General features: G+C 37.7%; 1 protein-coding gene across 7 annotated transcripts in view; it reads right to left on the bottom strand.

Moving 5' to 3' along the window:
• Positions 1-21,819, bottom strand: part of BTBD8 (BTB domain containing 8) — a 74,392-nt gene that overhangs the window by 11,449 nt on the left and 41,124 nt on the right. For 4 of the 7 annotated variants that reach the window (XM_031457586.2, XM_064488709.1, XM_031457587.2 and 1 more), the window contains 8 exons: positions 19,211-19,291; positions 17,867-17,963; positions 12,461-12,549; positions 11,927-12,029; positions 6,564-6,746; positions 5,646-5,783; positions 4,625-4,754; positions 2,147-2,208 (listed from right to left, as the gene is read on the bottom strand). In XM_031457586.2, the coding sequence (XP_031313446.2) occupies positions 2,147-2,208; positions 4,625-4,754; positions 5,646-5,783; positions 6,564-6,746; positions 11,927-12,029; positions 12,461-12,549; positions 17,867-17,963; positions 19,211-19,291 (883 nt within the window). Of the gene's footprint in view, positions 1-2,146; positions 2,209-4,624; positions 4,755-5,645; positions 5,784-6,563; positions 6,747-11,926; positions 12,030-12,460; positions 12,550-17,866; positions 17,964-19,210; positions 19,292-20,059; positions 20,207-21,819 lie in introns of those variants that run through there. The other 3 variants (XM_031457589.2, XM_031457590.2, XM_031457591.2) reach the window with 3 other exon arrangements.

Below are 21,819 nucleotides of genomic sequence, written 5' to 3'. Positions count from 1 at the left end.
ACATTTATTCATCCCATTCTTATTGAGGCACTTACTATATACCAGATAATTGCACATAAATTATTTCACTCAATTTTCACAATAATATGGTGAGGTTTTTTAAAACTTTCTTTTTATTTTCTGCTTCTTAATTGATTTTTATGGGGGTGGTAATTAGGTTTCTTATTTATTTAGTTTATGTATTTATTATGGAGGCGCTGGGCATTGAACACAGGACCTTATGCACGCTAAGCATGTGCTCTACCACTGAGCTACACCCTCCCCACCTGACCTGTCTAGGTTTTATTACTGTTTTACAGATAAGCAAACTAAGACTCACAGATGACACATAATAAATGTGAAGTCAAGACCTGAACTCTTCTGATTTTATGTCCACCATCCATTTCAGGACACCACTGCCTTTCGGAGGGGAACACATTAGCCTCTTTTCTTCCCGGTGTGGTTAACAGTGTAAACCCTCAGAACACCTGAAAGTCAGGAACTAAGGACGGGAGATGAGATTTTGTTCTCTTTCACTGTAAGGCAAGGAAGGAGGAGAATCCTGGTTGATAGCAGTCAGTCAGCAGAACCGGGGAAAGGCAGGCAGGTGGGCTAATTCCTGGGGGCCTTAAAACACACACACAGGATAAGAGGGAACAGAGGACGTAGGAAAAAATGTCCTAAGATGCCATTTCCTAGAGGATGTTGTGTAGAACTGTGTAATATGCTTAAACGGGATCGAGAGCAAGTCCAGTGGTGTTCCATGGTTATAAAATTTTGAGGAAATTCTGGGGCAAATGAAATTCAAAAGTGTCCTTTCCTGTCGTGTTCTGCCGAGCTCCAGGTGCTGATGTGTGTCGTTGCTCTCTAACAGGAGCTGTGGTGTGTGGCAGTTCTCAAACTCAGTTGACACTAGGTGTTCATAGATGGAACGTATGATGGAACATGTGGTCCAGCTATGATGGAGCTGGAAAATACTGTGCCACACACTTAGGGCAGTAATCCTAGGAAGTCTACTAGCAAAAACCTCCAGCATCCTACAGCTTCTCACCAAAGACATTTGGAGCTTGACCTCTGCCTCAAGCTGTAAGATCTCCTGGTTGCGGCTTGGAGTTGTGTGAGTTCTGACCTACTGGCTGATAAGGAAGAAAGGTTCCCTATTCCACTCTTGCAAGGGCAATATATTCTTTGCATTCCAAATGAACTCTCAGTGTATGTCTCCATATCATTGTAATGCATGTCTAGGTTAGTATAACTTCTTACTTCAAATATATTTGATTAAGTGACCATCTGTAAGTTAGCTAGGTTGGAACTCTAACCATCATTAGTAACATTTTGAGGGAATAAAAATGTGTTTCATGTTATGAATATACCAAGTAACTTATGTGTGTGTGTGTGCATGTGTATAATAAAAAACAAATAACATAAAATTTACCATCTTAACTATTTTTAAATGGGCAGTATGGTCATGTTAACTGTATGTGCCTTGTTGTGCAACACATCTCTGGAACTTTTTCATCTTTCAAAACTGAAACTGTATATACCCTTTAAACAACTATTCCCCTCTTTCTTGTCCCAGCCCCTGGCAGCCACCATTCTACTTTGTTTTTTAGAGTTCAACCATTTTAGATATCTCATATAAATGCACCAAGTAACCTGTAAAGTGAACACAACTGTACTCTTGGTATTAATTGTCTTTTTCACGCCAAGAATATATTATGTGAATTAAAATCTTAGTATAGAGAAAACTGGGACAACTGAAATCTTTTGTAAGAAGTAGGTTAATTAGAAAAATGGACATGGAATTACACCTAGAATTCTAGACACTTTCTGAACTGGAATAGTTCCAATATGCTAGTTGCCAAAAAGGTTTTCAAGGAAATAAAAAAGATAGATGATACTTCACTTCCCATGCCAGCTGGGTATCAAAAATGCATATAAAAATGCATATCAAAAATGCATATCAAAATGCATATCAAAAAATGCATATCATTTTAAACCTTATGAAATGTTCACTTGATTAAAAAAGGCTCAAAATTATTTTCATCAAGAAAGAGCTTTAATTAATGAAAGAAAAGTTTAAAAATTATTCTGAAATATAAAATTATAAAATTTAAATTATTTGTTCTCTTTTTTCATCTGGACCTATAAAAGTATAAAAGTTTACCTGAGAGCTGCTGAATACAGGCTTTTTGCCAAGTCTTCGATCATCACCTTTGTCAAATGCAGCTGTAGAAAAAAAAAAGAGCAGTTTATTTTTATAGGAAGCATTGTTATCACCACAGACATGAGGGAAAATAGTAATTAGCAGAAAAAGGTTGTATCTTGATGGAAATAATTTTTTAAATGCTGAAACCAATCTAGTACACATAAGTAATTCCCTGTTATATTATATAATTGTTCTCAAAGAACCTCATTTTGAATCTTACCTTCTTGTCCCTATGGATTGTATGTTATTAAAATTAATAAATGAGAAACCTCTAGTCTCACAGAGAAGATTTATACATTTACAAAAACCCAGAATTTTCTCAAGCTGTGAAATTTTAGAGATAACTGGTTTCTTTTAGCTAGTTTTCCAGATTTCAAAAATATTACAGATTGTGGCAAATGTAATATTTTATAAACTACTAAATATGAGAAAATATTTATCCTAAAAATGTAAAAATACTCAGGTAAAAAATTTCTGTTTCTGCAGGTATGTTATGAGGAAGGAGTAAAGAGAAAAAAATAAGGTTTTGTTGAAAATAAGAGATAGTCCTTAAACCTCTATCATTCTTCTTAGACTTACATAAAAAATTCACTTTATAGATTAAGTTTACATGAGAATTATTGGGGAACTCATATTTATGTTCAAATATAAATTTAAATGACGTCAGGAAAATATATAGGAATAACAGTATGAGAGCTATAAATATAGTTTAGATAATATATTTCTTCCTTTTGAAGGTTATGTGGCTTTAAAATGTATTTTGAAGAAATAGATATATATATATAACTTCCAAAATTTATTTTATTTTTATTAAAACAGCTGATGAAAAAATACATTAAATTTTCTGTAACTCTATGATGCATCTTCCACTATCTCTATTCTATAGAAACTGCTATAAGACAAAGCAGAATCCTAGAAATAGCATTACAAGGACTGGTTTGTACTTAGCAAATGACTTTGCACAAAAATACACAGGAGGAAATTCTCCCACAGGTCAGTTACTCAAACTAGAACATAAGAAATGTTATAACAAAGACAACCTACACTCCTTTATCGGGGTTTTCCCAAAGCAGTAATTATGCATAAGTCAGGACTCATTATAATTCAACATATTTAAGATTAAAAAATTATTTTTACACTGATATAATCCATTAAAAATTATTTTTGACAATTAATTGGATTACTAGTCACATTTTGTTTTGGATATGTATGTGTATATATGTATTCATATGTACATTAAATTAGCACTTTGAAGAATTAAAGATGGTGAATATTGTTTGCTGCCCAATCTAACTATGAAATCCTCTTAAAAATGGAGAAAAAATAAAGTTTAATCCCAATCAGAAGAGAGCTGAATAAAACCTACTCATGGAATGCTAATCTAGTTTCTTCACCCTGTATAGATTTTATAGTATAGATGAACTGTCATCTACAAATCAGTACAGAAATAGCCACAAGGAAAAAAATTCCAATTTCTAAAAACCATCTCATGATTCTTCTTGTTTCATGGATTTTGTTGTTTTATTATTTTGTTGGTACTTTTTTGAAAAGTGTTCTTGAGATCACATCTAGCTACAGTATCGTGTTATGCTCCTAATGCAAGACAGAGCAAATCACATTCTGACTAAACCATTAATGAATTTAACATATCTATATACTATCAAGAATATATTATATCACATATGGCTTCCATTTTTATAGTACAAAAGTGCTTGCTTCATAATGCTTGCTTCATATAGTCTCTTAAAATGTTTTTAAAAGTATACTTGCTGAATCTGTCAATATTTTTCCTAAGGTCCAAAACAGTCATGAAGCCATTTTCATTTCCACACCCTCAATTTTTTATTTTAATATTTTAGAAACAAATACACAGTCTGAGCACTGAGCAATATACATCTTTTGTTTAATACTATTATTTAAAATGGTACCTATTAAATGTCAGAGACCACTGTGCAGCTCCTGAGGGACACTCCGCAGTAGCACACAGCATATCACTGAACCAATCAATTGTGAAATAAAGCATCTAATCTAGGCAAAACCACAAGGAAGGGTATCTTATGCAAAAGGTGGAAAAGCTTTATGAAAAAATATACTTAAAAAGGGAGAGAAAGTATGCTTGGTAATCTGTTTTATATGGGTTACATTTTCCTACACTTCTAATCTCTCTACAAGAATGCTTTTAAGCAGATTTGGCTAGAACATTGTTGCTAATATAAAGTAGAATTGCATATATATATATTAAAGTAAATGAGTTTTATTTCCTAAGAACAGAATAAAAGCATGATTTATTAAAACTGCCTGAAAAAATCACTACTTTCAATTAGCAAGCTATTACTGAACAGAAGCAAACAAACGTTAATCCTATCACTTATTAGAATTCCCTCAAAATATCTCTTGTCACAATTATAAGAATAAAAAATCTCAAGGCTAACATACCTGCTTGGATTTTCTGTTGATCATCTGTGCTCATCAGCTTCCAGCTTTCTGTGTGACGAACAGCGTAGAAAGACTGAACCAGGAAGATCCACAGCTTATCACGCAGAGCCTGGATCTTGCACGTAAAACCCTGTGTTCAAGCAACAAATCAGCAGCTGGTGAGAGCCACATTGTCATAGCAACCAGTCATTATTCCTTTCCGAAGCTCCTTACTCCTAAGCTAGATCAATGATGTCACCACTTAGATTTTTAAGATCGTCAGATACAAGTTATTTATGAAGGCTTACCCTTCAACAACAAATTTTATAATGAACAGGAACCTTATCCTTTCGACCTTATCCTTTTAACCAAACATTGATTTAAACCACCAGTGGCCTTTATGTGAATACCTTCCATAGCCTTTTCAAATCAACTGTGACATTACAAGGTCAAATACTCTATGCAGTCATAATAAATATGATGAACAATTTTTTATCATTCTTGTTGAACAAATACAAGATGTCAATAATATGCAATTAGTTTATTAATTACCATTGATTAACTGCATTTAAAAATAAATATTTTAATTTTGCTTTTCCCCAGTTAATCCAATTTTAAATGATTTTTCTGAAGACAAAAAGGAATTAAGAGTATATTATAAAACTAAAAGACACTGATGATTAAAACTCTAAAAAAATATTTAAAATTCCTTAAGTCTAATATTCAGGAAATTTAATATAGTGACTGGGGAGAAATACTAAAGTTATGCTGTACCAATTAATACTGATAAGTACCAAACTATGTTCAGAATTAGCCAGCCAAACTTCCAGATTCTAAACTTTTGTAAGTCCACTTAGAGGTAAATGAAATTAAAAAAATTTATATTATGAAAAATTCTAAATATACACAAAATACTATCACCAACCCCAGGTATCAAACACTTAGTTTAAATCAGTTATGCGACATTTAAAATGTGTATATATTTAAAAATCTTGACATAGTTCAAATATATCATTTTAATGAGTTTTATGACATTCAGTACCATTTCCTTTGTACTGTCAGAGCTCAGTAACGTGTCCAGAGCCATAAGAAGAGAGCAGCTATTCTCGGTGGTGATGTTTCCTTCAATTGCTTTTAAAATTTTTTCCAACAGATCAGCTGTGCTACTCATTGCTTGTGACTACAAAACACAGAAATTGACGTTTAATAGGAATACATGCAAATGTGTAAGAAATGTGGAAGTCTGGCGCAACAGCAGACAGTCCATCATAACTGGCGGTATGAAGTCAACCAGAAACCTTATTTCCTCTGTTAATAATAATACAGTAATTGTTACAATTACACAATTATAGTAATAAATATTATACTATTCCTTTTTCTCTGTTAATAATACAATAATTGTTACAATTACACAATTATAGTAATAAATATTATACTGATCCTTTTCCTCTGTTAAAAATATCTGTGCGTGCACACACACACACACACACACACACACACACACACACACAGACTGTTCTTAAGAGCCAAAATAGTCCTAAAACAGAGCCTAGAAATAAGTAATAGAAGTTCTTTATTCAATAACTAAATTTAGAGAAAGTGGGTCATCAGTAAGACGAGAATTTGGCATGGACCATAACCGTATTACTGACCAAAACAATATCTTTATGACTTCCATTTCTAAAATATGGCTTATGCTGATTGAGGGCTGGGGTTGGCGAGGGTTACACTGTGCCTTGCCAGGGCACTCAGACCTGTCCCCTCCTCCCTTCTTTATCTTACGAGCCAAAAATCCTGTCCATCACTGCTCTAAATCCTATGCAAACATGCCATCTGCTGTGGAATTTATTTAAGTCATACTAATTTAATCAAAGGCAACCTGCATTGGAAAACTCTTACATAATTATAATCAGAACACAAAGATGGGACTAAATGTGGGCTCTAATTTTAGACGCAGTACCTGTAAGAGAACAGCAAAATTTTCACTCTGAATGATCTTGGGGAAGTTTCCTGTAATAAACGCAATACATTCTTCCTGGAGCTGGGATGCCATAGTCAGTGCTGCTTCTGTCCACTTCACTCTGGGTAAACTGATGATCAGCCTGTCGCTTTCCATCAGAAGAAAAGCAGCATTCTTATCATTCTTATAATTTTAAAAATATTAGGGGGAAAAGTTAGATTACTGTTCATAAAAATAACTTTCCAAGCAAATAAAATACTTTTGTTTTCTTGTGATGTTTCCTGCAAAAAGCAAGATTCCAGGTAGCTAGTATCTTTGTCATTCGCTTCACATATTTATTCATTCGTTCAGAATTACCCCAGAGTGCAAACTGTGAGCTGGGAACAAATCACCTTTAAAAAGAGCTAAAACAAACCTGAGAGCTAAGTTACAACTGCAAGGGAAAACGTGACCTCCCTGAGATCTTCACTACTGAATTACTGTTTGTTTGTTTACAGATGCTATTCATAACTGCATGGCTACACTGACATAGCTTTAATTCTTTTCTGACTATAAAATACATGATCTTTATTACAAATTTAGAAAGGCTAAAAATTACTTATAATCCCCAGTGACTTTCTTCTTCTCTAATTAGGTAAGACTCTTCTTTTTATATTTTATTTAATAATGACTCATTTTTATGCCATAGGAAAAATGTTCACAAATACTGATCTCCATGAAAAATGGAATAATTCACAAATACCATATGCTCCAAGGAAGAGAAAAAAATGGCAACTTGTAAATTGCTGTATCTTATTCATGTTTGATTCTAGTTCTTAAAACAATGCTTAGGAAATAACTTGAATAAATAGTTCCCTGACTGATTATAGTAGATTGAAAAACATGGCACAAATTCTTTGTAAATGCATCCATGAAGAGGTGGAATCTGTTTCCTCTTCCCTTGAATCGAGACTGGCCTTTCCACTTGCTTGCACAGACAGTGGTGTGCACGTTTCAGAGCCTGTGCCTCAAGCAGCCTTGCACACTCTTTACGCTCTTGGTTCTGGGGCACCATGGAGCCATAAAGAAGCCTGGTAAAAAAGACCACATGGAGCGGGAGGCCCAGGCTCCCACTTAGCCACCAGCTGAAAGCAGCTGCAGGACTGAGCTCAGGCAAGGTAAGCAGAAGAACCATGCAGTGAACCCACAGAGAATAAAGTATGGTTTAAAGTCACTTAGTTTTGGGGTGGTTTGTTCACAGCAATAAGTAACTGGTAAACCTAGAAATGACAGACTGAAATCCTTAACACAGGATGCATGATGTAAACTTTGCACACCAGCTGTACCCTTCAGCTTTCAACTCAAGCGCTGTGTCCTCCCTGATTTATACACCTACATCAGATTCCTTGTATACATGCCATCAGAGAACCTGGCCCTTCTCTTTAGAGCACTGAATTCATTTGTACTTAATCATGAAATAACTATCTGATTAATACCCATCTCTCTCACTAGGCTGTATGTTTACTGAATGTGAAAACACGTCTGTTTGGGCTCACCCTTGTATCCATGGGCCAGTATAGAACTGGGCCAAAGGAAACACTCAGCATTTGTTGATCTCTGAGTATCATCAGAGACTGAGTCTATAAGTGAATTCCTAAGCTAAATTAAGTTTAATCCTGGAATTTCAAAACTTTAAAAAGTTCACCCATTTACCAAGAATTCTTCCAAAATGTATTACATACTTCCCCTGCTTTATTTATTTGAGTACAAAAAAAAAAATCAAACTTTGCTATAATTCAAGTCTTTTTTTTTTTTAGTACTATCATCCTTCCCTCCCCTGGTGACTTCCTGAGTAACTGTGCAATTACTGTGAGTTTTAGGCAATAAGCCCAATTTGCTCTACTATAGGGATTGTTCTGGTATTAGAGACAAGTACAGGGTATCCAAATAAACGTGGCAGGTACCTACAAAGTGCCTCCTATACACAGAATGTTACGTGCTCTGACAGTAGCATTTTTTAAAAAATACAAATGTAGAGTATAATTGTCATCATTTAGCTTGAAATGTATTAGAAAACTAAAATACGGACATAAATGATAACAGATAGTATGGGATCTGATTCCATACTGATCTGAATATGTGATAACATTAAATGTTAGAGTAGCCTGAGGTTCAAAGAAGAAAGAAAATGTAATACACTTCTAGACCAAACCCACAAAGTTTTAAATTCAATAGTTAACATAGCACAGAATTCAAACTTCAAAACTATATAAAAGGCATTACTACGAAGTCTCCTGCTCCTTCTTGTCCCAAGCCACTTAGTTTTCCCTTTTTCCAATCAATATTATTTATTTTCTGTATTTTTCTAGTTACTTTATGCATACACAAACAAAAAATGTAACTTTCCCCTAATCTTACTGAGATGGAGGCACTAATACGCACAGTGCTCTGTACGCTGCCCTTTATACTTAGCATACATTTTGAGTATTTTTCTCACCAGAATATAAAGAGCCTGTTACTGTTTTAATAGCTATGTACCAGTTCATAATATGGACATATCGTAAGTCCTACTTGTACGCGTTTACACTGTTTCCAGTTTCTGCTGTTACAGTGCTGCAGTGAACGACCTTGTGGATAACATCATTTCACACATATGTGAACGTATCTACAGGATAAATCCCTAGAAATAGAATTGCTGGGTCAATGCTGCTTGTCTTATCCTGGGTTCTGCATGTAACCGAGCCTGAGAAATAGGTTTGTATGCTAGTGATCCCAAGAGCATCTGAGGCACTGGGAGAGCGAGACAGGGCAGAGGGAAAGGTATGTTTTCTAGCTCCTTGTTCCTCAAAACGTGATCTGCAGCATCATCACCTAGAGCTTGTTAGAAAGGTAGAATCTCAGGCTCCGCCCCCGACTTTACTGAATGAGAACTGACATTTAACCACGATCTCGAAGTGTTCTGGATATACATTAAAGTTTGAGTATGGCATTTCCTATTGTAGGCAACCAGGGATCCGTCTTGCTGGGGACCCTCTGAAGAGCCACAGAGAACACACTTTGAATTATTCACCCAAGGGACAGATCAGAGAAACGTTTAACTATGGGTTCCCATCTCTTCATTAGTCAAGGTATGTCCTCTGAGATGTTAATTCCCTTCTACTTTCAGGTTTGCGCAGCTGTAGGTACCCTGTGTGGAGTAGCAGTGAGGCCTCGGGACAGAAAGTGAGAATAACGTGTGATGTGGCCGAGGGAGAACGCGCTCAGGTTACACTCGTGTGCAGCCGGGTGCTGCAGCAATGGCTGGAGGACACACGTGGACCAAGAGGGTATGAGGTGAGGCACCAGGAGAATCCAAAACATTGCCAGTGTGTACTCAACGGAGCACTGTTGTCCAAACTGCTAGTTTTCTCCCCTAGCAACCTACAGAAATATATTTAGTGGCTTATAATCAGCCCTAGAAAACAACCACCACCAAAAGATATAAAAGAGAAAAATAGAAAATACCAGAATACCATGTGTAATAATGGGAAGTATTCTTTTTGAAGCTTCTTTCCGTTCTACATGTGAGTGTCCTGAGTTATAATGTAAAGAACGTGCTCTGGGTCACAGTCAAAAAACGTTTGAAAACTGAGAGCCACAGCAAAAGTTGTGCTAATTTATACTCTTCCCAGGAATGAACAGGAGTATTTACTCTCTACATCCTTGTTAACATAGTACAAATTCCCCTTTTTTTAAATAGTAAAATGTAGAAAATGGTTTGACATTAATTTCAATATCCATTTCTCTTAAATAAATGAAGTTGAGGATTTGTACATCAAATTAAGAGGCATCTGTATTTTTCTCTGTGAACTATCTAATCGTATCCTATGTTTAGCTGTTTTTTAAAAATCAACTTGTAGGAACTCTTTATACTACAAAATTTAGAACAAGAGTATGGTATGAAGTGTCACTTGTCTTTTGACTTTGCTTACGGTAGTTTCTACTATATAGAAATATTGCATTTTTTATGTAACCAAATTCTTTTATGGCTTCTGAATTTTGTATCCCCACTCCCCTGATCAGGTTACAAAATAATTCTCCCAGGGTTTAGTGTATTTTTTACTGACTTATAGTCATATTGTAGTATTTTAATGGTTTCATTTTCCTTACTTACAAATCTTTGATCCGTTTGGAATATATACTGGCGTGCCAGGATGTGATGTATAGATCCAACTTAACTTTTTTCCAGCAGCTTCCTGGTTGTTGTCCTAACACCATGTATTGAATAAACACTCTGACTCACACTATTTAGTACTTAGGACATTGTGCAAATCAAACAGGCCCCCAGTTGCCTTTAGGCCTCAGGACTGACAGCACAATGCGTGTGACCTCAGGTTCACCCTGGACTATCCCTGCTCCTGTTTTTGTTTTACTTTTCCTACCTTTACAAACTCTTCAAAATCTGCTTTTTAAAAAGGGCTTAAACAAAGCACTTGTTTTTGAAACAGAGTATTTAATCATGTTCTGAAATAGTTCAAGTAATTACAAATCCTAACTTTCCTCACACCTTTCTCTCTTCTGCTCACTCCTCCTCCCTGCTCTCTTCCACCCCATACAACCAGTCCTCTACCTGTAAATGTTCACATTGTTTCCAGTTTTTGCTATTACGGTGTTGTAATGTGCCCTTGAGGCACTAGACCTAGTGGCACTGTAACTGAGTCTTCACAAGATCAATCCTTCATTCTGTCAAGGCAGCTGCTTCTGGATGACAGGGAACGGGGTAAGACAGGCGACAGCCATTAGCATGGGCCCACTGACATACTGCAGTTGCTGTGAAGTGAGTTCTTTAGTCGGAAGTGATGCTGTGTGGAATACTAGGATGGTGGAAAAGGCAGTAAGTCCATGGATAGCAGTTTTACCAGAAACACTGGGAGTAAGGAAGGCAAATCCATATCCAGAGCAACTGTCTATTCCACTGAGAACAAAGCATTGCCTTTTCCATGATGAAGTGGTCCAACGTAATGAACCTGCAACCAGGTAGATGGCTGGTCCTCTCAGGGAATGGTGCCATAGTCTGTGTTGTGCTCAAATCCACCTTAGTGAGTGGAGGTCCACGTTACTGAGCCAATGCATAACCTCCATCCCTGGTACCATACCCCTTTTGTTCATGAACCAATATATACAGTGGTTCTGCTTCTCTGAATTCTGACAATGTATTTGGTACAGAGGAACAGAGTCTTAAAAACAGGTTCTCCAAATTGGTTCTGGGTTATCTGGAATTGGTTCCCTCATCTTGCTTCCATAATATAATTCTACATTTGTATTTAAAACACTGAAAGTATCTATATAAATTTAATAAACTTTTTGATGACAAACACAAACAAGGATATTCAGATTATACTTACTAAGGACTGAATCAACATATTAAGACAACTTTTCTGAATCTCAGGAGGTACACTTGCAAAGCTTCTCTCAGACCAAAATCTTGCAAAATGCTTTACAATCCACCTGTTAAAAATCAAATTACCCCAAGTTAGAGAAATAAAAGTATTTTTCGTTAAAATATTCAGTAACACTTTGGTTTTCAATGATGTAAGTTTTACATATATATGTTTTGACTAACCCTAACAGTTAATTTTGTGAGTGCTATAACGGACTTAACTATCTCTCTTCTGTAAACACATATTTTAAATCCACTTTGGATTATGTACATAGATTTGAACGTAAGTAACCAAGGTTCAGCTAAAATAAAATTGACCCAAGCATCTAGAGCAATATCTAAATCAATACTTCTCCTCAGTTGCTGCAACTAGTTAAGCATTAAGCTTCTTACACTGTGCCCAAGAAAATAGGCCAAGTCTAAAATTTCCCAGAAAATAGGAGAATGGAAGAACAAAATCACTAAATTAATGGTATGAGCACTACTTCAGAGCACTTACTTCATGCAGTCAGCAAAAAGACTTTCCACTCCAACTGAATGAGCAATAATCAGGCATTCTAGTACAGATGCCAACCTTCTGGGAACAGGCTAAAATTGATAGAAAACACTACATTTATTCTTTTTTGGCTTACAGAGGTTAAAAGTATTTGGTTCATAAAAATGATCTGATTTATATATCTAAACTGCAGAATACACAATGTAATTCAAAAGTCTGTTATTCTTTTAAAATCAAGTATCTCTGATAACCTTTAGTTTCACAGAATAGCATTTGAGCTCTTTTAGCTGCCAAAACGCAAACAATTTTTATTCTAATTTCTTTTAGCTTAAATATGGTCTAGAGTAAAAGTGGTATAGTGATTCCTAGCATGGCACATTGCAATACAACCATATGGCCTAATCTGCTTCCTAAAGTATGAGTGTAACTCTAAGAGCACATGCAATGGGAGGCCCTACTATTTTTTTTTTTTATCCTCAGATAAAAACCACAGCATTTAATTAGATCATCATTATGTAAAAATATTTTTTTAAAAGCACATATACGGAAGTACTGAACTAAAACAATAAATAAATAAAGTGTAGATACAAGTAGTGAAAAACAGCTCCCTGCTCTTGGTGTTAAGCCTCCATATGTGCTACATACTGCTTGTGCCATGTATTCTCAGTTCCTAAATTTTTAAATTCTGAATTGCTATTAATTTGACTTTCTAATACCCTTCTCCTAAAGGTGTTACACAGTATTTAGGAAACTGAACATAAATATCCTGTTTTGCATATCAACAACTTAGTTACTCCCTCTGAGGTAACCGGAGGTATGCTAAGCTGTCCCCAAATCAGAAGTGGCTATCATTGTATCAATTATGCAGTGACAATTCTACTAGGGTAAGTAAGTTGGTTTTCTAACGCACTTCAGGCAAGATCAGACTAGTGTGAGGGAAGAGACAACTGGTGTTGACAACCTAAGAGCACCGAGAAGCATGAAAAATCGTAACCGTGAGCACAGAAGTGAGGCAGCACAGCAGTCTCGTTCTACGGAGGCATGTCCAGCCGACAGCACACAAAGCCCCTACTTGATGTGTAACGTAAGAATAACTCCCACAAAAAATATTAAAATGCAAAATAATCTGCTGCGTAAAGCAAAGGCGGGCAAACCAGCTTGCGGACCAAGGCCAGCTCACCGTCTGTGCGAGCAAAGCTTTACCGGACACCGCGCGCACCCCGTGCACAGCCGCGGCCGCTTTGCAGCGGCGACGCCGCGCGGGCGTCAACAGGCCGCACGCCCGCAGAGTCTAACGTTGCTGCCGAGCCTTTACAGAGGAAGTTTACTGACCCAGGGCTTAAAGGGATTCCTAGCTTTCCGAGAAGTGTGTTTATAAGGAAATGCAGACTTCCTAAATGTTTATGTAATAGGATGACTGACCTTTAATCATTTTCAAAACCTGCTTGTAAAATTTGGGAAGACATTTATGTAAATCATTACCTAAAATATATTATTAAATCAGTGGCAAAAAGCACAATGTAAAGCCCACTATAATCCTAGATGAAGTTGTAATATTTTAACTGTGTAAAAGGCAAGATTGTGAAGTTAATGAAATGACTGAAGCTAGCTTGCCAGGAGTTCCGGGCCAGCTACCATCACATTAACCCAAAGGTACGTTACTGCAGAGCGCGCTGTTACAGACTTACTGTCCTCAGGTCACTGCCGAGAAACTGCGTAACTGAGATCCACAAGTTAAAAATTACACGTTTAAAAATATATTTATAAAAATATACATTGTTAAATTATGTAAAGCAAAAAACTTAAAATCAGGGCAATAAAAACCAAAACTGCTCTCAAATATCTGCTACCACAGTAATAGAGACTATGTTAAAATATAGTGAGAAAAGTTTTCAACAAAATGCAGTATTGATAATTAAAAAGAAATTTCATCTTCTGTTGTTTTAATGGCAACAAATATGCCTTTTGTATTTTTTTAACATTTTTTATTGATTTATAATCATTTTACAATGTTGTGTCAAATTCGTGTTCAGCACAATTTTTCAGTCATTCATGGACATATACACACTCATTGTCACATTTTTTTCTCTGTGAGTTATCATTAACATTTTGTGTATATTTCCCTGTGCTATACAGTATAATCTTGTTTATCTATTCTACAATTTTGAAATCCCAGTCTATCCCTTCCCACTCTCCACCCCCCAGCAACCACAAGTCTGTGTTCTCTGTCTATGAGTCTATTTCTGTCCTGTATTTATGCTTTGTTTTTGTTTGTTTGTTTGTTTTTGTTTTTGTTTTTTAGATTCCACATATGAGCAATCTCATATGGTATCTGTCTTTCTTTTTCTGGCTTACTTCACTTAGAATGACATCCTCCAGGAGCATCCATGTTGCTGCATATGGCATTATGTTGTCAGTTTTTATGGTTGAGTAGTATTCCATTGTATAAATATACCACTTCTTCTTTATCCAGTCACCTGTTGATGGACATTTAGGCTGTTTCCAAGTTTTGGCTATTGTAAATAGTGCTGCTATGAACACCTGGGGTGCAGGTGTCATCCTCAAGTAGGGTTCCTTCTGGATACAAGCCCAGGAGTGGGATTCCTGGGTCATATGGTAAGTTTATTCCTAGTCTTTTGAGGAATCTCCATATTGTTTTCCATAGTGGCTGCACCAAACTGCATTCCCACCAGCAGTGTAGGAGGGTTCCCCTTTCTCCACAGCCTCTCCAGCATTTGTCATTTGTGGATTTTTGAATGATGGCCATTCTGACCGGTGTGAGGTGATACCTCATTGTAGTTTTGATTTGCATTTCTCTAATGATGATATTGAGCTTTGTTTCATGTGCCTGTTGGTTATTGAAAGTAAAGAATAAGAAGTTGTCCATAACCGATGTATACTCATGAACACACTAAAAGCAGCAGCAATGTTTCAGAGACAATCCACAAAAGAGATTATTTTTTGTTGTTGTTGTTGTTGGGGCAAGGAATAACAACTTTATTCAGAAAGCTGGCAAACTGAGAAGATGGCAGACTGAGAAGATAGCAGACTATGTCTTGGAGAACCATCCTACTCAAGTCAGAATTCAGGCTCCTTTTATATTAAAAAGGGGGAGGGGGTGTGGTTGGTTGTTGCAAACTTCTTGGTGTAAGAATTCTTTGTTCTTGCAGCTGTCCACGTGTTGGTGGCCTTTGCTACTGTCATGGTCATGGTGCCCCTGTAAAACCAGATTCATGGCATCTTTGTCTTTTGAAAATGGTGATGTTCTGTTGGAGTTCAGCAGGTGCTCTGGATGCCTGGGTGGGTCCGTGGATGTGAGTTTTGGTGTATTTGTGGGAGAGAGTGAGCTACGAGCGTCCTTCTACTCCGCCATCTTGGCCCCTTCTCACAAAAGAGATTATTTTTAAATGTCTGCTGTGACTGATTTACCGAGGAGTCTCAGTTTAAAGGCGATATTAACATAAAGCTTTTTTCCTCAATTAGTGCTGTCAACTATGCTGTGTCAAATTCCCCCCTTTCCCCAATCGTTTAATGATTATGGGCAAACTCCAGTACCTTCAGGTTGCTTCTGGTATGGAAATTCAGTGTAGTACTAACTAGACACCTATCTCATACCTGATGTAAATCTTTTCCTCACCATTGCTGACCACTCCTAGAGCTGGGGAGATCTGGAGTGGAGAGTGGAGCACAGCCTCTGCTCCTCTTCTGTGGGTATCACCCAGGGGAAAGGGCTGTGGATGGCTCTGGTCACCTTATGCAACTAACCAGTGACCAGCATGTAGTGGGAAGCTGTCTCTGACTGCTCTAAATCAGATGTTGGTGGCCTTTGCTACTGTGACGGCTTATTAAGGGACAGACTGAGCTTCACCCTGGCCTCTCAGTGGATAAAGAGCCTTCTAGGGTCCATGATGCTCAGTGCATTCCTGTGTGGGACACAGTGTCATCTGACCCCGCATCAGTTTCTTCTAATCTTCAGGGAATCGTGAGGTCCGTTCCCTTCCCTGGGTGCTGTGTGTAACTGAGATGGATAGACTCTGTTATTTTTTCTACATGTGACAGTAACTACTGTCCCGAGTCAGCAGGCTGGTCCTGGCTTCTCCCGCAAGCCTCCGCCTCCCTTTAAAATCTCCACATTCGAGTGTATTCTCACTGGTTCCTGAGACGCATTCCGGGCTCTTCCAAGCAATGTCTTAGTACCTTCCCTTCTCTGATAGAAGTTCCAGAGTGGGCTGGTCATAGAGCTGTGACAGATGTCCATCTGGGGGAAGAGAAGACATTCTCTCTTCACTGCAGACAGCCCTATCTTTAACCTTTATTTGAGACAGGATTGGATCTCCCTCCTCACTTTGACTTAGCTGGGAAGATGACGAAAGAGAAGGAAAAGTCTTTCACCAGAATCTTTCATTTTCCACACAGCTGAGGACACCACAGACTGGGCTCCTTCTTCTGGTTCCCTTTCTTATAGAGGCTGGAATGAATGATTGATTAAAGGTAGCTGGGAAGTTCAACTATTTCTCAATAAATCTTGAAGAGGTGGTAGAGCCAGTTCACGACTGTTTTAGCACACAGGGTGATTCCTCAGCTACAGCTTACAGAGAGGCAGGAAAAGTCCTGTCCAACACAAACATCTACATTTAATGTTATTAAAATTATTAACCTTACCTAGTTACAAGTTACACATGCATACTGTTGCGTCAAGTAGCCGATAAGAGGGGAATACTGATATAGACAATTCTTTTTAGATTTGTTTTTTGTTGATCACAAAAGTAATACATGATCATTGTAGAAAATTTAGAAAATGTAGAAAAACATAAATAATAAAATTAAAAATAACCTATAGTCACAGAGTAAATTAAAGCAATGGAGAATTTAAGAGTAATGTACAAAACGGCTTTGAAATGCATAGTATAGTACCTTTCTTTAGACAATAAATTTCCATTTGCATAAACTAAAATTAAAAAGTCAGTATTCACATAGCACCTGGGGAGAGGAGGAGAAGAAAGCTGTGCGCCACCCCAAGTGCACGCTGTAAGGAGAGCGGCAGGAAGCGGGGTGTCCTTTAGGGGGAAGAGCTGGCGTGCTGCCGCACAGCCCTCTGGTAAACGCAGCAGGTCACCCCGGTTCCCATCTTCCTTCCTCTTAGTCCCAAACCCTGACTCCCAGCTGTAGACACCACCTTTGAATTATACAGGGTATTTCCATATCCTTTCAACAAACCCCACCCTCAACTTTATTTTACTTAAAATGATCTGAATTAATTTCTGTTTTCTGCAAGCATATCCTAAGAGTTATTTCTCAACTAGAGTTCCCATTAGTTAAAATGACAATACTAACAGAGATAAAAATATAGTAGGTAATAATGGATGACTTTAAGCACTGGGTAAAAGATTTCTGAGACTCAATAATTACCTTCTGAAAGAAATTACAGTAATCTCTTCTTAAAATATAGATTGCTACTTCTTTTAATCCTTCTAGTCCATACATATCAGCCATACTGAGTATCTGACTAAAATAAAAATAGATGCACTGTTAATTCTTCAATGTAAAAACCACAGCATAATACACAGCAATTTCTTGATAACATATAGTTTGTTTAGAAAAAAGAATAATCTTAATTATTTGAATTCTAACTTCCTACCCTACATAACAGATACTCTTTACGGATTATTAAAAGGACACAGATCAAGAATTGAAAGCGCTGCCACTTGATTTGATGAGTGGAGAATGACAAGAAGTGTGTCCGGAGACGCTTCAATCTGTTCCCCTCGCGGTCTCAGTACGTGCACAGCGAAGCCCAGGAAACGGCTTCTGGGCTATAAAAGTTATTGCTTCTTCACAACAAATACGAGTAATAAGAATTTGGGGGGAGGGGAGTTAATTGAAGTTTATCACATTGAAAACGCCTACAAATGTCCGTAAGACCGGAGATGACTTCCAATAACTCAGAGGGTTTCCGTCGCTTCTTCCAACTGGCAAGTATTCCTGAGCACCCACACGTACTTTAGGTGCTCAGGGCCCTACAAGCCTTAATACCATGATAAAATTCATAGAGCTTTCCAGGGGCAAAAATTCAGTAGTTACTTCCTGTGACTCATAAGACTTTCTCCCCAAAATCTTATTTATTCACTCTGTAACTAAAGGAACTAATGAATATTTCAAATTAAAAGAGGAGCCTTCATTTGTCTGATGTTAGAGCAGCAATAAAAGAGGAGAACGTCCAGAAAACCAGACGAGCGAGGGGCGTGCTCGCTGTCCGCAGGGCCGCGCGGCCGGGGCGGCGTTCACAGCAGGGCGCCCCGGAATCGCTTCACTCTTAGTTTTTACTGTGTCTGCATTCTCAAGTTAAGTTTACGTTTTTGTCTTTCTCTTTTGACACCCTAAAATTTAAAAATACAGTAGTAAAAAAATTGTTCAAAAGTTCATTAAAGTTCAATTAATTTTATCTTATAAAAACCTGTTATTTATTTCCCAAAACAAGTATGAGGTTTTTCTAACATAATTGGAGTATAATAAAGACTTTCCTTAATCTTTTCACTGTGAGTATCTAGATCATTCTTTCCTCTAAAGGAAACTTAGTCCTTAAAAGGTGACTTACTGTTTTTAGATATTCCCAAAATGTACACAAGATACGGCAAAATAGACAATAAAAGTGAAGCTTCTACTTCATTGACACTTTGAGACATAGCTCAGCAAAGCAGAAGCCACAAAATATTAATACTTTTATATTTAAAATCATTAAAAAATGATACATACCCAACATTAGCTTTGTCTGGAAAGTCCAAAGTTCCTCCATACATAAAATGCATCATAACATTCATTTCTACATGGCTTATACTGAAAAACAAAAGAAAAGTAAACTCAAATCCAGAAATAATTAAGGTTTAATTGCTATCAGTGATATATTCTATTTTCCCATAAACTTTTAGCTCAGATAAAGTTCAAATCTCATTTTTATCTGAAGAATATATTCTTCAAATGACGTCCATGCAGGTATGCCATTAATTTAAAATGAAGTATAACTGCAGCTATGGATTTTTATGCTATAAAATATTATCAGGATATTATAATTTCATTGATTATTTGTTTAGCATCTTCAGTAATAGACAAAGTTAGAAAGGACCTTACAGGTCATAGTCCAACCTTTGGCTCATTAAGAAACCCTCTCAGCATCTTTGACAAACGGCCTCTGGTCTTGCTTAAGGCCTAGATGGACAACTCTGTTCACTAGAAGGATTCTGGTTGTGCCTTACAGATTTCTTAATTGTAATGCCTATCCGGTGGCTTGAGCTCTGCCAACACCCTTGTCATTCCGATTTAAAAGTACAGATATGATCTAAGAAGCAGTCTGAAGTGATCATCTCTATGTCCCCCCGAAGACTAGATCTCAGACTCAATTCACGACGTCCTCCTTCCTGCCTCTCCCACACCCCAAATCCAGTCTTCTTTCTGTCATTATTTTGTTCGTAGCGCTGCTACAGAACTTCCTGCCTCCTGTCCCAGCCTCTACTCCTCTGTACCAAGAGACTGGATTATCCAGCAACCATTGGTCCGGGAGGAGGTGAGAGCTAATTTGATTCCTTTTCTCCCTTCTTCTCTGCTGACCCGTGGTGGGAGGTGCTGGGGAAGCAGCGCGTCTGTGTCCAGATTCCGACCTTCTCTCAGGGGCGCCGTCTCAGAGAAGACACAGCAACCAAGTCGACGCCGGCTCCTGCGTTAAAGCGCACTTTACTGCTTGAACAGCTTTTGTCAAAAAGCTTCTACCTTCTGCTGATTCTTATTCTGAACAGAAAGAAAGTACACTGTTTATTAGCCCCTTCCCCACCTCAAGATTTGGACAGACAGCAGAGATGGACAGCAGATAGGCCTCCTCCCCATCACCTCCTACCATGGGTTCAGCAGAGAAGAAAGGAGAAAAGGAATTGAGTTACCCCTCAACTCGAGTTCCTCCTGCTCCAGGACCAGTGGTTGCTGGATAATTCACTTCCCTTGGTACAGAGGAACGGAGAGGGGACAAGCTACAGAAAGTCCTGTAACAGTGCTATGAACGAAACAGGAACAGCAGAAAGGAGACCGACAACCATCTAAATGCCTAAGTCAGGGCTGGAGGTTCATCTTAACTCTCCTCCTCATTATGTCCTGTCATTTATACTTTCAAAATGTCCTTGAATTCAGCTTCCACGGTCTGCTTCCCCTTCTCGCTGCCCTGGTTCAGCCTCTCAGTTTCTCTCATCTGTACTATGGCAAGTATCCTCTCACGTGGCTTCTTGCCTGAAATAACCACCTGGCATCCTATTTCCCACACTGCTATTAGAGCAACTTTGCTCAAATGTAAATCTGACCTCGTCCCTGACTTTGAAAACCCTTTAATTAACTTTCCATAACACATACGAAAAAAAGCCCCAAATCCTTAGCTTGGTGTACTATGTTCTTTCTCATCTGATCTTCGCTTCTCCCTCTCTGACAGCTGTTTCAAGATAAGTCAGCTACCACTTTCCAGCACGTGAACTGCTGAAAACTCCTCATGCATCCACGCCTTAGCACACAGTGTTCACTCTGCTTGCAATTCTCTCCCTCTCTACTCACTTCATATTTCAGACATGAGACATGTGGCTCTTTATCTCTGATTGTTTCCTTAACGCTCCCAAGGGGAAAAAAAGAGAAATCACTGAATGTTAAACATAAGTAATAACTAACATTTATTGAGCATTTATTATGAACCAGTCACTGAGCTAGTAAGTATTCTGAATGCCATTTAGCTCATTTAATCATCATGACAACTCAATAGTATATATTATTACTAGTCTCATTTTATAGATGAAAAAACTGAAATTAAGTAACCTGCCCATGGGAGTGGATGCTGGGGAAAAAAAGTAACTTGCCCAAGATCTAATGGCTCATGATGCACTGGAATTTACACACACACGCACGCTCTTCCATCATCACGTTTATCAAACTCAACTGTAGTATCTTTGTTACCATATTTGTGTACCTCTCCTCCTAAACTGAGCTCTGTGAGGGCAGGACTTGTGTCTTATTCTCCCTGCATCCCCAGCAGCAGCAGAATGTCAGCAATGATTCAGTACCTCCAGGACGAGAAGTTTCCTTTCTCTGCATAATACTGGAGCTCTGCAGTACCAGCAGGGTGGGGACGGTGCTGATGAGACCCTCACAGTTTGCTAAGCATAATGTCTAATGTCTGCTAAAGGAACAAAAGGAGGGAGGCAAGAAGAGAAATGGACTCACGCAGGACAGGACTCAGAATGGTGTTTGCTTTGATTCTATGGCCTTAAATAATATATGCTCAGTAAATGTTTACTGAATATTTAATGAGTGGCTTATTAGGGTACTTATAGGCGTCTCCC

Source organism: Camelus dromedarius, chromosome 9 (genome assembly GCF_036321535.1).
Source record: "Camelus dromedarius isolate mCamDro1 chromosome 9, mCamDro1.pat, whole genome shotgun sequence".
NCBI lineage: Eukaryota > Metazoa > Chordata > Mammalia > Artiodactyla > Camelidae > Camelus > Camelus dromedarius.
The sequence above is the reverse complement of the archived record's forward strand: the minus strand, read 5'-3'. Positions and strand labels throughout refer to the sequence as shown.